The sequence below is a fragment of the Pseudophryne corroboree genome, chromosome 1 (assembly GCF_028390025.1).
Source record: "Pseudophryne corroboree isolate aPseCor3 chromosome 1, aPseCor3.hap2, whole genome shotgun sequence".
NCBI classification, from domain to species: Eukaryota; Metazoa; Chordata; class Amphibia; order Anura; family Myobatrachidae; genus Pseudophryne; species Pseudophryne corroboree.
The window spans coordinates 217,249,821-217,264,774 of record NC_086444.1 but is presented as its reverse complement, the minus strand read 5'-3'; the positions used below and the strand labels follow the sequence as shown (position 1 = coordinate 217,264,774).

The following is a 14,954-nucleotide window of genomic DNA, read 5'->3' as shown; positions in this document are numbered from 1 at the left end:
TTATACACACAGCCTGAAGGTCATTTTAGCCAATATTTTTAATAACATTGTGCATTAGACAAAGTGTGTGTACATTCACACAATTCATTTATGTTTCATATACACCTTATACACACAGCCTGAAGGTCATTTAATACAATATTTTTTATAACTTTGTGTATTAAACAAAGTTTGTGTACATTGAGCCATCAGAAAACAAAGTTTCACTATCTCTGTCTCACTCAAAAAATTCCGTATTTCGGAATATTCCGTATTTCTGAATATTTGAATATGGGATACTCAACCTGTACTGGCAAAACTACAAAAAACATACCAATTAATGTTAAATTGTTAAAATACAAACATCCACCGTCGTCCCCGGTTATAAATCAAATGGGGATCTTCACTCCTGCCACAGAACAAATGCAAACATCAATTAAAAAAAGGCTACCAACCACAAACACAGCACTAATAATTCTTTTAGCATCAGTGTGAGGGACGCAGATGCACTCGGCCAAGGAGAAGCAGCTGGTGATCACCATCATCATCATCATCATCCGTGCACTAGGAGCCTCCTTACATGCGCTTATGTAATTGTGTTGTGGTCTGGCTAAATTGCCCTTACTATATTCGGCCTACACTTGCACAAATACGGCCTTATGTGACTACAGATGGATTGTAAGATTTTATCATGCATCATTTACTCTCACACACACAAAAGACAAATTATATCTAACTGCACATCAGGTCCACATTGTCTAATAATACTTAAAAAGGGGGGACAATCCTGGCAACAAGTGGTACTCCAGTAGCTATAGACAGTATTTCATGCAATTCTATGACTCCTATAAACTAGGTTCTAGGGGAAAAAAATTATATATTGTACAGACCGCAAAGATTTTCAGAGCAAGCAAAGTTACTCCAAGTCAAAGGAAATTGTATTTCTTTACACAGCGCACTTCAGTACTGCACTTATTATTTTCTAAGCACTATCGAACATATCTGCTCGCTGAAAGCGGTCTTATGCTTGCGCTATACATCTTTTGCTTTTAGGACCAATAAGGATGAATGACACTACAAACTACCCTGTGTCTGACATACGGAGTTATTTATTGAAGTCTGAGCACAGACAACAGTCGTGAGTGACCCAGTGTAGTAGGATATAGACAGTATTACAGGCTTATATCTACGTGCAGGAGAGCGGTGAAACCTGACAAAATGACTGCTTTATGTTCAGCTCTTTCCACCTACAGTCCGGCAGTGATAAATGCTGATATTGCCTAGGACAAGCATACACCAACCAGTAATGTATTATTTATTAGTAAGCTCAAAAATAGCCTTCAAAGCCCACTGCCTTAAATAATGTTCTTTGTAGATGAGGTGCTAAGCACGCTGCAACAACTACATCACGCTTCTACCATGAGGTCTTGTTTAAGGTAGATTACGTGCACTTTGAGGGGTGTCTTGCACAGATTTAAGAGATGCTGCATTTAACACATAACAGTTTGCTATACTAGTAGTATGCTTTACATATAGTATGCATTAACACTCATTACAGTATACTTCGTAAATCAGAAGAAAAAGGGTGAAGGGCAAAGAGAAATTCTTTAATTCCATTTGTGATGTGTCAACAGTTGTTTCCAACCCTTTAATCAAATGTCCTGCATCCCTGGTCATGTAAAGATTTTCTAGCTTTCATCGACTTGCTTTCGCTACTTAACTGCAATTATTTGCATTTTAATTATATAGTGAAAGTATAATTTAATTCCAGATAGAAAACACGATCAGTGCTCACTGAACAATCCAGTGTTACTGATAAAAGATAAAAAAACACATTTCATACTGCAACATTATCTTCTACATTTGTACAGGATTCTTCTACATTTGTACAGGATCATTTGAAAATATTGACCTTTTAGCTTATGGAAATTGCAGCCCTAAAGGGGTCACAAAAAAAAGGAAGAACCACCTACGGTTGATACTGTAAATATTCTACTTTCCCATTTTAGCATAGGGTCATTTGCAAATACTGACCTTTTCCTGCATTCTGCATCACAAAACAATAAATCAAAACCCAGTTTTAAATGAATGGTGAGGCTTAAATGATCCGCTGTGGTATTGATCTCCAGTCCTGTGCGCGTTCAGCACAAATCAGAGAACCATTTCCAATTACAAAGTTCAAGTGGTCATTGACATAGCTTAGTAGAACGGTAATGATATTGTAGTGGTGTTTGGCTTGATCAAAGGTCTTTTATGTGCCACATTAAAAAAAGACAAAACTATTACTTATAATAAGTTTAAGAGAATGATATACAGGGGTTATAAGGTGCAACTAACAAACTGTCAGGGGCAGATGTATTAAGCCTGGAGAAATGATAAAGCAGTGATAAGTGCAAGGTGACAACGCACTAGCCAATCAGCTCATAACTGTCGTTTTTCAAACCCATAATGATTGACTGGTGCGTTATCACCTTCCACTTAACACTGTAATACATCTGCCCCAGAATTCAAAAGATTTATTTATTTATTATTTATTAACAGTTTCTTATATAGCGCAGCATATTCCGTTGCGCTTTACAATTAGAAAAAAGATAAAATATTGGACCTGGTGGTAGATACAAAATCCCCCAATAAGTCTATGTCCACGGTTGCCATGTGTCTGCATGGGGGCAATAAGGGGCAATCATTCCGTACTCAGATATATCAGGTACATTAAACATCAGTTTTACATTCACACTTACCTTGAAATGCTTTAGCGTCACCATAATGAACTTGTAGGACAAAGTATTTAATGCCAGTATTTCCTCCTACTCTAAATCCAACATCTAAAATAAACAATAATATAAATACAAGCATTACTGATATGATACACTTTACCATTAAAAATAAAAATGGGTTTTAGTAGGGAGGTAAACAGCATGTCTTTACAATTTTACCTACATACATTACTATCTCGTTCTAACTTTCCAAACACATAGTTTTGTTCATACAATAATCTGTCATATACACAGATATAATGTTATACTCTCTGAGAGTTTCATCATTTGTGACACCAATAGAAGCACATTCTGCAGTATATGCCAATACATGGCTGAGGAATCCACAGAAGAAATCTTTTCAAATTCAAGCCAGACTTTTTTGCAAAACTTGTAAGAGGGCTGATTCAGGGATCAACAAGATGTCGATGTTGTGGCAGTGGAGCCATTTTTTTGCTACTTAGCATGCGCAGTGTCAGACACTGTGAGGACGTATTCGCAAAGTGATTGATAGTTTGTGGGAGGTAATTAGAAGAGGCTACTCAAACACAGACATGTAGCGGCAGTCTCAGGGGTGTTTCCCAGCTTGTGTCTGCGATCCCGTACGCAGTAAACATGACTCCAGCATGTCATCCTTCCGTCGGCCATGCTGCGCGACCATAGGGTTGTTCATCAACCAATGCGCGTCCACTGTTTGTGTCTTCATACAGAAGTGCGGGAACTTAGGCACCGCCAGAAGGCATCTCAATACAAATCCTGGTGGCTGCAACAGTTACATATTTTAGCAAACCCACTATGTAATGACTCATACGGCAAAGGCATTTGTGTACACCTCTGATTCAGTACCATTCTACGGCTATGTTGAATGTTCTAGCTATACAGGAGCTGAAATAGAAAACTCAGCTTTACCTAAAACGCAACTAATTCATTTGCAGTTGGCTGGATTTAATTTAAGGATAACATGAATTTCCACTAAGCGACACTTAAATCCGCTTTATCACATAATGGGCAAAACATAAGCTTGTCACTCTAAATTAGCTGCGAGTATTGGGAATTGTGTACAGGATCAATAAAAAGACACAATATCTGTGAGGGCAACATCTGATAGAATCTCTACTCATACACCTGTCTGCGGCATCACACAGCCCATATTGGCGTCCAGAAGAGGTCATGTAGCTCCAGGAAAAACTGCAAAGAGCAGCTCCAGGGAAAGAAAAGAATAACTTTACCGTAAAAAATAAGATTTTAAACCTACCGGTAAATCTATTTCTCCTAGTCCGTAGAGGATGCTGGGGACTCCGTAAGGACCATGGGGTATAGACGGGCTCCGCAGGAGATAGGGCTCCTAAAAAGAACTTTGACTATGGGTGTGCACTGGCTTCTCCCTCTATGCCCCTCCTCCAGACCTCAGTTAGAGAACTGTGCCCAGAGGAGATGGACAATACAAGGCAGGATTTAGCAATCCAAGGGCAAGATTCATACCAGCCCACACCAATCATACCATGTAACCTGGAACATACATAATCAGTTAACAGTATGAACAAACGACAGTAACGGTCCAAGACCTATTCCAACTGTAACATAACCCTTATGTAAGCAACAACTATATACAAGTCTTGCAGAGTTTCCGCACTGGGACGGGCGCCCAGCATCCTCTACGGACTAGGAGAAATAGATTTACCGGTAGGTTTAAAATCTTATTTTCTCTTACGTCCTAGAGGATGCTGGAGACTCCGTAAGGACCATGGGGTTTATATCAAAGCATCCAATCGGGCGGGAGAGTGCGTATGACTCTGCAGCACCGACTGAGCAAACGCTAGGTCCTCATCAGCCAGGGTATCAAACTTGTAGAATTTAACAAAAGTGTTTGACCCCGACCAAGTCGCCGCTCGGCAAAGCTGTAATGCCGAGACGCCTCGGGCAGCCGCCCAAGAAGAGCCCACCTTCCTAGTGGAATGGGCTTTAACCGAATTTGGTACCGGCACTCCAGCCGTAGAATGAGCATGCTGAATCGTATTACAGATCCAGCGAGCAATAGTCTGCTTCGTAGCAGGTGCGCCAATCTTATTAGCAGCATACAGGACAAACAGAGCCACTGTTTTCCTAATTTTAGCCGTTCTGGCTACATAAAACTTTAAGGCCCTGACTACATCCAGGTATCTGGAATCCTCCAGGTCACTTGTAGCCACAGGCACCACAATAGGTTGATTCATATGGAATGAAGAAACCACTTTAGGCAAAAATTGCGGACGTGTCCTCAATTCAGCTCGATCCACATGAAAAATCAAGTAGGGGCTTTTGTGTGACAAAGCCGCCAATTCAGACACTCGCCTTGCTGATGCCAAGGCCAACAGCATGACCACCCACCTTCCAGGTAAGAAATTTCAACTCAACCTTGGTAAGCGGTTCAAACCAGTGTGATTTTAGGAACTGCAACACCACGTTCAAGTCCCATGGTGCCACTGGAGGCACAAAAGGGGGCTGGATGTGCAGCACTCCCTTTACAAACGTCCGGACTTCTGGAAGAGAAGCCAATTCCTTCTAAAAGAAAATCGAGAGGGCCGAAATCTGTACCTTAACAGAGCCTAATTTCAGGCCCATATCCACTCCTGTCTGTAGGAAGTGGAGAAAACGACCCAGATGAAAATCTTCCGTAGGTACATTCTTGGTCTCACACCAAGACACATACTTTCGCCAGATACGGTGATAATGTTTTATCGTCACCTCCTTCCTAGCCTTTATTAAAGTAGGGATGACCTCTTCCGGAATCCCCTTTTTTGCTAGGATTCGGCGTTCAACCGCCATGCCGTCAAACGTAACCGCGGTAAGTCTTGAAATACACAGGGCCCCTGCTGTAACAGATCTTCCCTCAGAGAAAGAGGCCAGGGGTCTCCTGTGAGCATCTCTTGCAGATCCGAGTACCAGGCCCTTCGAGGCCAGTCTGGGACAACGAGTATCGTCTGTACTCTTCTTCGTCTTATGATCCTCAACACTTTTGTGATGAGAGGAAGAGGAGGAAACACGTAGACCGATTTGAACACCCACGGTGTTACCAGAGCGTCTACTGCTACTGCCTGAGGGTCCCGAGACCTGGCACAATACCTCCGAAGCTTTTTGTTGAGGCGTGACGCCATCATGTCTATATGAGGAGTTCCCCAAAGACGCGTTACGTCTGCAAAGACTTCTTGATGAAGTCCCCACTCTCCTGGATGGAGATCGTGCCTGCTGAGGAAGTCCGCTTCCCAGTTGTCCACTCCCGGAATGAAGACAGCCGACAGAGCGCTTACATGATTTTTCGCCCAGCGAAGGATCCTTGTGGCTTCCGCCATCGCGACTCTGCTTCGTGTCCCGCCTTGGCGGTTCACATGAGCCACTGCTGTGACATTGTCTGATTGAATCAGAACCGGTAGGTTTCGAAGAAAACTCTCCGCTTGTCGAAGGCCGTTGTAAATGGCCCTGAGTTCCAACACATTGATGTGCAGACAGGACTCCTGGTCTGACCAAAGACCCTGAAAATTTTTTCCCTGTGTGACCGCTCCCCATCCTCGGAGGCTCGCGTCCGTGGTAACCAGGATCCAATCCTGAATTCCGAACCTGCGACCCTCCAGGAGGTGAGCACTTTGCAACCACCACAGGTGAGACACTCTGGCCCCTGGGGACAGAGTTATTTTCCGATGTAAGTGCAGATGGGACCCGGACCACTTGTCCAGAAGGTCCCATTGAAAAGTTCTTGCATGGAACCTTCCGAAGGCCGCCACCATTTTTCCCAGAACTCGAGTGCATTGGTGAACTGACACCCTTTTCGGTTTTAGCAGGTCTCTGACCATGTTCTGGATGTCCTGGGCTTTCTCTATTGGGAGGAAGACCTTCATTTGTTCCGTATCCAGTATCATACCTAGGAACGGTAGTCGAGTTGTCGGAATCAACTGTGACTTCGGTAGATTTAGAATCCAACCGTGTTGCTGGAGCACTCTCAGAGAGAGTGCCACACTGCTCAGCAATTTCTCCCTTGATCTCGCTTTTATCAGGAGATCGTCCAAGTATGGGATAATTGTGACTCCATGCTTGCGCAGGACCACCATCATTTCCGCCATTATCTTGGTGAAAATCCTCGGGGCCGTGGAGAGTCCAAATGGCAACGTCTGAAATTGGTAATGACAATCCTGTACAGCGAATCTCAGGTATTCCTGATGGGGGGCATATATGGGGACATGAAGGTACGCATCCTTTATGTCCAGAGACACCATAAACTCCCCTTCCTCCATGTTGGCTATTATCGCTCTGAGAGATTCCATTTTGAATTTGAATCTTTTTATGTATAGGTTTAGGGATTTTAGATTCAAAATCGGTCTGACCGAACCGTCTGGTTTCGGGACCACAAATAGGGTTGAGTAGTAACCTCTTCCCTGCTGGTGCAGGGGAACCTTGATTATCACTTGCTGTATACACAGCGTCTGAATTGCAGCTAACACTATATCCCTTTCCGATGTGGAAGCTGGTAGGGCCGATTTGAAAAATCGGCGCGGGGGCACCTCCTCGAATTCCAATTTGTAACCCTGGGAATCTATGTCCAACACCCAGGGATTCAGGTCTGAACTGACCCAGGCCTGACTGAAAAGTCGAAGACGTGCCCCCACCGGTGCGGACTCCCTCAGGGGAGCCCCAGCGTCATGCTGTGGGTTTTGGAGCAGCCGGGGAGGACTTTTGTTCCTGGGCACCTGCCGAAACAGGTGCTCTTTTGCCTCTGCCCTTACCTCTGGCCAGGAAAGAGGATCCCCGACCTCTTCTGGACTTGTGCGACCGAAAGGACTGCATCTGATAGGGTGTTACTTTCTTTTGCTGTTGGGGAACATATGGTAAAAAATTTGATTTACCTGCTGTAGCTGTGGAAACCAGGTCCGTCAGCCCATCCCCAAACAATACATCACCCTTATAGGGTAGTACTTCCATATGTTTTTTGGAATCCGCATCACCCGTCCATTGGCGAGTCCATAAGGATCTTCTCGCTGAGATAGACATGGCATTGGCCCTAGAAGCTAGCAATCCAATGTCCCTTTGAGCATCCCTCATAAATAAGACTGCGTCTTTAATATGGGCTAGAGTTAAGAATATAGTATCCTTATCCATATTATCAAATTGATCTGTCAGCTCATCTGTCCAAGCTGCAATTGCGCTACACACCCATGCCGACGCAATTGTCGGCCTTAGCACAGCACCTGTATGAGAATAAATACACTTTAAGGTAGTTTCTTGCCTGCGATCTGCAGGGTCCTTAAGGGCTACTGTGTCAGGAGACGGTAGCGCCACTTTCTTGGACAGTCGCGTCAGGGCCTTGTCCACAGTGGGGGGTGATTCCCAAACCTCCCTGTCCTGCTTAGGGAAGGGGTATGCCGTATAAATTCTTTTGGGGATCTGCGGTCTCTTTTCCGGAGTCTCCCAAGCTATTCCAAAGAATTCATTTAATTCATGAGATGTGGGAAAGTTAATAATCTGTTTCTTTTCCTTAAACATGTGTACCCTTGTGTCGGGGACCGAGGGTTCATCCTCAATATGCAACACATCCCTTATTGCCACAATCATACACTGAATGGTTTTAGTCACCCTAGGGTGCAATTTTACTTCGTCGTAGTCGACACTGGAATCAGAATCCGTGTCGGTAGTAGTGTCTTGTGTTAAGGGACGCTTTTGAGACCCTGACGGGCCCTGTGAGTCGGTCCAATCCGAGGATTGACCCCCTGATGTCCCCCCTAATTCAGCCTTATCAAGCCTTTTATGTAAAGATGCCACACTTGCATTCAACATATGCCACATGTTCATCCAATCCGGAGTCGGCACAACCGATGGGGACACACCACTCATTTGCTCCACCTCCCCTGCCGCCTCAGACATGTCGACACGCACGTACCGACACCCCACACACACAGGGATTAACCTATAAGGGGACAAAACCCCAACCAGGCCCTAAGGAGAGACAGAGAGAGAGTATGCCAGCACACACCAGCGCTTAAAAACACTCGAAAAAATATGACCAGATAGCGCTTTTCTATATATAATATACCAATTCCCACTCACTGCGTCGCTAATGTGCCCCCCTCCTCTTTTTTCCAGCCTGTGAAGTTCAGCAGGGGAGAGACCAGGGAGCCAGCGTTTTCCTCATGCAGCTTCTGTGGAGAAAATGGTGCTGGTTAGTGCTGAGGATCAAGCCCCGCCCACCCGACGGCGGGCTTTGGTCCCAGTGATTTTTCAATTAAAATGGCGGGGGATCATAGATTTACTGCCTCCGCAGCCTAATCAATCTGCATGTGCTCAAATGTGAGGTTTATTGCTGCCCAGGGCGCCCCCCCAGGGCGCCCCCCCCCCCCCCACTGCACCCTGCACCCTTCAGTGCTGCTCTGTGTGTGTGTGTGACTGGGAGCAATGGCGCGCAGCTTAACGCTGCGCGCCTTACCTCATGAAGATCTGATGTCTTCTGCCGCCTAAGATGTCTTCTGCCTTCTCATCCGGCTTCTATCTTCGGCATCTGTGAGGAGGACGGCGGCGCAGCTCCGGGACGAACCCCAGGTGAGACCTGTGTTCCGACTCCCTCTGGAGCGAATGGTGTCCAGTAGCCTTAGAAGCAGTGCCCAACTTGACAAGCCAGCTCTGCTTCTCTCTCCTCGGTCCCACGATGCAGGGAGCCTGTTGCCAACAGGACTCCCTGAAAATAAAAAACCTAACAAAATTCTTCTTTAACAGAAAACTCTGGAGAGCTCTCTGCAGTGCACCCATTCTCCTCTGGGCACAAGATCTAACTGAGGTCTGGAGGAGGGGCATAGAGGGAGGAGCCAGTGCACACCCATAGTCAAAGTTCTTTTTAGGTGCCCTATCTCCTGCGGAGCCCGTCTATACCCCATGGTCCTTACGGAGTCCCCAGCATCCTCTAGGACGTAAGAGAAAGAAGCAATTGTTTGAAAAACTGTACAATGGACATTTGTGTCACAACCCATTAGTAAATGAATGCTAAGCAACAGATAAAGATATTGAAACCTACACAGCAAAGGCAGACCTTTAGTGCAGGGGCATTTCTAGAGAAGAGGCGGCCCATGTACAGGCTCCATTTGGGCCCCCTCCTCTCTAGCCGGCAGTATATCCGGGCACTATGGTCCCTAGAGGACCCAAGCGCTGTACCAGAGTCTACAGAGCATGCGCAGATCGCCGAGAAAATGGCACTGTGGCTGTTTTCTCAGTGGTTTGTACAACACTGCTGCTGCACCGTGGGACTCCGGAGGGTAACTATTAAAAAAAATGGGTGCAGGGTGTGCGGTGTGGGCCCCTCAGGGACCCATGTGCACCGCACACCCTGCACCCATTATAAATACGCAAGTGCTTTAGTGGGATAAATCGGTATCAGCATAACAATTCACAGGAAACTAGAAACATTGCTGAACCAGGTTACATCAGTGCCTCTTTGTTGTCACTACGTCAAAGCTGAAATAGCTGCTTCCACTATAGGTACATAAATCTGTCCACAATTATCCCCCAAACAGGGTTCAGTATGAGTTACCGATGGTCGGGATGCCGGCGGTCAGAATCCCAACAGCTCCCCATTATGCCACCTAACCTACCCTAACCCCCCCCTTGTGGGTGTCTAACCCTCCCACTTGGTGCCTAACCCTAATCCTAGCCCTAACCCTCTCTTCTCTGCTGCCTAAACGTAACCCTCTCCGCTGGGTGCCAAACCCTAACCCTCTCCGGTCCCTCACCTTCCCATGGCTGCACCCTAAGCCTAACCCCCCTTCTGCTGCCTAAACCTAACCTCACCCCCCACGGCAGCGAGTCCCGGTGTTCCGCCCAGCATTGGTATATCAACATCAGGATTGTGTCCTCCTTTGAGATCCTGGCGCCGGTATACAGTATCGACCGCCGGGATCCTGTTCCTCAGGTAGCTAACCGTTTCCCCCAAAAAATGATTGGCTGCTTTTCAGTTTTTTTTCTGGACAATTCAATTACAGTATCCTTCATTTTCTTCAGGTGAAAACACAGAATCCAGGATAAGTTCCTAGAGCAATGTGTTTTCAGGTCTGCAATTGTGAAAACGGGGCATTTCATCAGATACTTTTTCTTCTGCTGCCTCAGGAAGGTGAAAAACATAAATTGTAGATGAGTACTGCCTTTAGGACTAATTGAATAGTGGTCACTTAGCCCCAGTAAATTACAGCAGCTGATAGAATTCCCCCCTAAGCCTGGACTGTTTAAGGACTAAAAAAAATTAGTGTTTGGTCTTTATTTGGTGCAAAATATGCAGAAAGCAAACTATACAACCGTGTTCAAACTTAACAAGACAATTATGAATTATGCTGTGGTTTGTTCCAGAAATGCTTACTATTTCAGTCATTTTACTTTTGTTTTTTTTAAAGCATGCCTCTCTTCCCTTTTGTACAGTAGTCGCCCAATAGCGGCATTAGTAGGAAAATGAAACGACGGAAGAAAACATTCAGAAACTCGGTAGATAGAAAAATGGTCCCTGACACTTTGTTTGTAAAGAGGACAAATATAACTATAACCTTATGATCTGGTTTCTAAACTCAGTTATTGATATTTACATATACTGTAGTTTTATTTGATGTGCTAAAAGGAGTGTTATGGTAGACTTACCATGGTTAACTCTCTTTCTGCGAGGTACACTGGGTTGCACAGGGAAAAGATCAGGGTGTAAAGCAGGATCTTGATCCAGAGGCACCATCAGGCAAAGCTTTGACTGTCCCAGGATGCAATGGGGCCTTCTCTATAACCTCGCCTCCATGCACTGAGAGCTCAGTTTCGTTAACCAGTCCAATGCAGGAGTAGGTAAAAGAGAAAGCAGATGTTAGTCACATAGAACCACAAGCTCACGACAGGAGAGGGTACCATTGGCTAATGCCATACAAACCCAAAGAAGCTAGGTGTGTCAGGGTGGGCGCCCTGTGGAACCCAGTATACCTCGCAGAAAGAGTTAACCATGGTAAGTCTACCATAAAACTCTCCTTTCTGCAGCAGGGTACGCTGTGTTCCACAGGGAAAACATCGGGGATGTCCTAAAGCAGTTCCTCAAGGGAGGGGACGCGCCCTAGTGGGTAAAAAAACTTGGCGTCCAAAGGAAGCATCCTGGGAGGCGGAAGTGTCAAAGGCATGGAACCTAATGAACGTGTTCACTGAGGACCACATAGCCGCCTTGTACAATTGTTCTTGGGACGCGCCATGGCGGGCCGCCCAAGAAGGTCTAACAGACTGAGTAGAATGGTCTTTAACTGCAGCAGGAGCTGGGAGTCCAGCCTGCGTATGGGCTTGTGCAATCACCATTCTAATCTATCTGGCCACGGTTTGCGTATTCACTGGCCAGCCATGTTTGTGAAGACCAAACAGTATGAAATGGCAATCCGACCTCCTGATGGAGGCAGTCCTCTCCACATAGACACAGAGAGCCCTAACCACATCCAAAGAACGTTCTATGGGAGACAAATCCAAAGAGATAAAGGCCGGGACCACAATCTCTTGGTTAAGGTGAAAAGATGACAACCACTTCAGGTAAATAACCTGGGAGAGTTCTAAGAACTGCCCGATCATGATGTAATATTAGAAAGGGTGGACAAAGCACCTAGGACAGACACCCTTCTAGCAGAGGCAATAGCCAACAGAAACAGGACCTTGGCTGTGAGCCATTTAAGGTCCACTGACTCAAGAGGTTCAAATGGAGACTCTTGCCAGGCCTTCAGGACAACAGACAGAACCCATGGAGCCACCGAAGAGACATAGGGAGGCTGAATCCTTAACACACCCTAAGGGAATGTATGAACGTCAGGTAGAGACGCCATTTTCTCTAAAACCACATCGACAAGGCAGATATGTCAACCTTGAGGCCAGACGAAGGCCTAAGTCCAGGCCTTGTTGCAGGAAAGCCAGGATTCTGGATGTTTTGAATCTGTACACATCATAATTTTTATCAGCACACCAGGTGAAGTAAGAATTCCAGATCCTGTAATAGATCCAGGCAGATGCCGGTTTGCGGGCTTTCACTATAGTTTGGATGACCGCCTCAGTGAATCCTTTGGCCACCAGGAGTGATGCTTCAAGAGCCACGCTGTTAAAGCCAAACTGGACAGGTCTGGATAGAGACAAGCGCCCTGTACGAGGAGGTTAAGTCGTTGAGGAAGTAGAAGTAGGATCCTATGTCTATAGACCCTGCAGGTCTGAGAACCAATGCCGCCTGGGCTGCGCCGGAGTGACTAGCAGTAGTATTCCTTCTTCTTGCTTGAACTTCCGCAGGACCCTGGGCAGGAGTAACACTGGAGGGAACACGTAAGGCAGTCGAAAAGTTCCATGGAATGGCCAGTGCGTCCACAAATGCTGCTTGAGGATCCCTGGTCCTTGATCCGAAGACCGGAACTATGTGATTGTGTCGAGACGCCATTAGGTCTACATCTGGTAGGCCCCACGTGTCCACTAGGAGTTGAAAGACTTCTGGATGAAGACTCCACTCTACGGCGTGTACGTTCTGATGACTGAGGAAGTCCGCTTCCCAGTTTAGGACTCCCGGAATGAACACTGCCGATATTGCTGGCAGATGGCGTTCCGCTCATCGAAGTTTTGATACTTTCAACATTGCCATGCGGCTTCAAGTGCCGCCTTGATGATTGATGTATGCCACTGTAGTGGCGTGTGTCTGACCATACTTGAACAGGCCTGTTCTGTACCAGAGGAAGGACGAGAGTTCATGCAATGAACCCCGCACGCAGCTCCAGAATGTTTATTGGGAGGAGAGCCTCCTCCTTGGTACAACGACCCTGGAAAGAGTGTCGCTCCAACACCGCACCCCATCCCCGCAGCCTGGCATCTGTCATCAGCAGGATCCAGTCGGGGATCCAGAAGGGACGGCCCTTGCTCAATCGCTGGTCCTGTAGCCACCAGGTCAGCGATTGACGAACCTCCGGAGTCAAAGTAATCATGTGAGATTTGATCCAATGAGGTAGGCCGTTCCACTTGGAAAGAATTAACCTCTGCAGAGGGTGGGAATGAAATTGAGCGTACCATGTCGAATGCCGATACCATCAGGCCAAGGACTTGCATCGCAGAGTGTATCGACACTCTGGGGCGACAAAGGAAGTATCTTATCCTGTCCTGAAGCTTCAGTACTTTCTCCAGAGACAGGAACAGACGTTGACCGTGTGTGTCCAGGAGTGCCCCCAGGTTCACCATGTTCTGAGCTGGGGCCGGCGAGGATTTCTTCCAATTGATGAGCCACCCGTGGGCTTGTAGGAAGCTTACCGTCAGTTGTAGATTACTGGAGGAGAACATCATGGGAGATACAGCAGGATCCTAACTCCCTGGCGATGGAGATGTGCCGTCATTACGGCCATAACCTTAGTGAAGATCCGAGGAGCAGAAGCCAGTCCAAATGGCAAAGCCTGGAACTGATAGTGTAGGTTGCCAATAACAAACCGCAGATATTGCTGATGTGATTTGGCAATAGGTATACGCAGGTACGCATCCTGGATATCCAGGGATACCATATAGTGTCAGGGTTCCATCGCCAGCACAATTGAGCGCAGCGTCTCCATACAGAACTTGGAGTAAAATCAAATGGAGTAAATCATCCATATAGCCAAGTAAAAGCAAGACAGTAGTTCGTAAAAATTGTGAATAGCATAAACAAAACAAGAGACTCCAATCGTGGGCCCAGCAAGAAAACTCAAATGTACCAATTTTGTGGGTAAACTAGTAAACACGGATGTGAGTAGTGGTCCGCAAGAGAGGAGGGGGGGGGGGGGGAGGGGCTTTGGGGTATAGCTCCAGACAGGAGAAGTCAAGGAGGGTCAAGAGAATAAACTGACAATTAAACAAATGGGGGTTGAAATTAAAAAGAAAGATGTCCAAGGGAACCATATTGTACAGAAAGATAAAGAGGAACCATGAATAATGCTCAACATAAATTCCATTTTATAAACATGTCAGATTCTGGGAAAGGTAGTAAGCAGGGAAGGAGCGGTTGGATGTTTCCAGTCTGCAGCAATCTGGCAAGTGGCTGCTGAAAGAATATGGTGAATCAGCTTGGAATGGTGGCGAGAGGCCCCGTGGATCTCAGTAGGCAAAAGATAATATCTAGGGGATAATGAGACTGTGATATTCATAACAGAGGTAAATCAGGTTCCCAAATAGCTGAACAAATTGGGCGGAACTTGGGACATTGCCACTATATGTTAAGAA

General features: G+C 46.1%; 1 protein-coding gene across 6 annotated transcripts in view; it reads right to left on the bottom strand.

The window, feature by feature from the left end:
- PAM (peptidylglycine alpha-amidating monooxygenase) overlaps positions 1-14,954 on the bottom strand; it is a 265,389-nt gene that overhangs the window by 146,276 nt on the left and 104,159 nt on the right. For all 6 annotated transcript variants that reach the window (XM_063964075.1, XM_063964076.1, XM_063964074.1 and 3 more), the window contains one exon: positions 2,721-2,804. In XM_063964075.1, the coding sequence (XP_063820145.1) occupies positions 2,721-2,804 (84 nt within the window). The remainder of the gene's footprint in view (positions 1-2,720; positions 2,805-14,954) is intronic.